At 35.1% G+C, this 2,572-nt stretch overlaps 1 protein-coding gene across 1 annotated transcript in view; it reads left to right on the forward strand.

The window, feature by feature from the left end:
• LOC140853735 (uncharacterized) overlaps positions 1–2,198 on the forward strand; it is a 7,219-nt gene extending 5,021 nt beyond the window's left edge. Inside the window, exons 10-15 of the mRNA XM_073248630.1 lie at positions 160–250; positions 360–501; positions 600–759; positions 996–1,112; positions 1,751–1,877; positions 1,959–2,198. Of these exons, the coding sequence (XP_073104731.1) occupies positions 160–250; positions 360–501; positions 600–759; positions 996–1,112; positions 1,751–1,877; positions 1,959–2,198 (877 nt within the window). The remainder of the gene's footprint in view (positions 1–159; positions 251–359; positions 502–599; positions 760–995; positions 1,113–1,750; positions 1,878–1,958) is intronic.
• The last annotated feature ends 374 nt before the right edge of the window (positions 2,199–2,572 follow it).

Consider the following 2,572-nt stretch of genomic DNA (forward strand, 5'->3'; position numbering starts at 1 on the left):
CTATATATTGGCTTACTTTATAAATACATGAAAAAGAAATAATAAAGCCTCTTCTGAATATTCTTAGCATGGTTCGCATTACTCTTTTGGGTTAATGGGCTTACTGCTTGGTAAGGGATGATCTCCATATATATAATTAAGTTGGGATATGATCCTCAGGTACATAGATGGTGAAGACATGCAAGTAAATGGTGCTTATGTTGGTTTGGCTTTGCCAGGAGAAGCAGGATCGTGGCAAAGAGAATGCAAGGTTGGGCGTTTAAGTTTTGTTTTTGTTTTATAAAATTTGCTTCATGATGTTTGTTACTTTCTGGTTGTGTTTCAGCATAAATAAATCTTATGTATTATCATGGTCCCAGGGATACCAATTTTGGACCAGAGCAAATGCAAATGGAATTTTCACAATTAGAAATGTTCGAACTGGGGATTATAATCTTTATGCATGGGTTCCTGGCTTCATTGGGGATTACAAATATGATGCAACCATAAAAATCACCTCAGGTCATTATAAACTAACCATATGCTTTGTTGTTTTAGTAATCATTTGATTAATTTTATCTGTTGTGGAAATCTCATGACTTCTACTATTCTATAAACAGGAAAAAATATTGATTTGGGTGACCTTATTTACGAACCCCCAAGAGATGGTGTCACCCTATGGGAAATAGGCATCCCTGACCGTTCTGCTGCTGAATTCTATATTCCAGATCCAGATCCTCGATATGTTAATAGACTTTATGTCAATCTTCCTGCTGATAGGTCATATATATAATGACTATTAAAAAGTAGAGTAGTGTCATTTTCAAAGATAGGATGGGCAGTTCTTTTTCTTTCACTGTACTTGATATTGCTTCATAAAAAAGACTGTACTTGATACACACACACATTGCTTCATAAAAAAGAATTATAATTCTTTTTGGAGTTGAACACCAGCCATTTTCTTAATTGATACTTCATTCTTGCATTACACTGAATCTCCTACATTGCTTTTACAGATTTAGGCAATATGGCCTGTGGGACAGATATGCAGAATTGCATCCAGATGGTGATCTTGTTTATACAATTGGTAAAAATGACTATAAGAAAGATTGGTTCTTTGCTCAAGTTACCAGGTACTGTCTCTCCTCAACCTTAATATGGGCTAGCTTTGTTCTCTCTCTCTCTCTCACACACACACACACACTCTCTCTCTCTCTCCCTCCCCCCCTCTCTAAGAGGATATTCAACTTGGCATTCTCAAACAAAATCACAAGTTCAGTGGCCTACTATATCTTTTTCTATAGCCTAATTTCTTCAACTATCATGTGTTGATCTTGATGACTAAATTTTGTTGATACCACGCTTTTGTAATTGCTCAAATGCTTGTAAACATAATTGAGATTTCTAAATACCAGGCTATTTCAAGTTTAAAGCTTTAGAATTGCATTGATTTTGATTCCCCCCTTAATATTTTCATCATCAATCTTTTCTGACTTACGATGTGTAGATAAGCATAGTCAGAACAAATATACTTTTTTTTGACATCAATATTGGAGACAATTTTTTTTCAGTGTTTGACATGTTGCCTTTATGCATTTATAAATTCATGTGCAAATATCACAACATTAGCACCAAGTTGGACAAACTCTATTTCTATAGAAGTTCGAAGTAATTATGAATTTGACTTATTAGCAAGTAACAAGTTCCTTGCAGTTTGCATTTTTGCACCGGCATTGAATGAAATTGATTTGTAACTTTTCTTGTCCTTCAGGAAGACCAAGCAAAACTCGTATCAGCCAACCACGTGGCAGATTAAGTTTCATCTTGATAGCATTAATCAAACTGGAAATTACAAGCTTCGAGTTGCACTTGCATCTGCTACCCTTTCTGAACTACAAGTATACTTATAGAGCTTTCTTTTTCAAATTTTCAACACTTGATAAAATGATAAATTGACTCAGTCTCCATCTTCGGCTAAGGTTCGTTTCAACGACTTGAAAGCAAACCCTGCTCACTTTACAACAAGGTTGATTGGACGGGACAATTCAATTGTGAGACATGGAATCCATGGATTATACTGGTTGTACAATATCGATATACAAAGTGCTTGGCTTGTTCAAGGTGATAATACGATATTTCTCACTCAACCAAGGAACCAGAGTGCTTTTCAGGAAATTATGTATGACTACATCCGTATGGAAGGGCCCTCAAACTCTTAGCAAGATTGATCTTCTTGTTTCTATTAGCATTTGATAATTAGTATATAGTATTCAGGCATGGTGCCTGAAAGATGATGAACTCTTACTACTATATAATAAAGTTGAACTTCTTTGTGTCTGTCTCATGTCATGTTTCCATAGCTGGTTTTGTTTCTAACAAAAATCCAAGTATAGTATCGTGACAAACCTCGAGCAGGGAGATCTTATACAAATTGCATTAGCTAGGTCTTTCTCTTTTTTCATTTTTTTTATTTTATTTTTTACTTGTGGTGGGAAAGCCACCTAGTGCCTGACTTTTATTTTTCATTATGGCAAACTTTGATTAAGAGACATGTTGTAGAATTATTTCCACTCAAATGGGATGATAGATCTCC

The sequence above is a fragment of the Elaeis guineensis genome, chromosome 14, assembly GCF_000442705.2.
Source record: "Elaeis guineensis isolate ETL-2024a chromosome 14, EG11, whole genome shotgun sequence".
Classification (NCBI taxonomy): Eukaryota; Viridiplantae; Streptophyta; class Magnoliopsida; order Arecales; family Arecaceae; genus Elaeis; species Elaeis guineensis.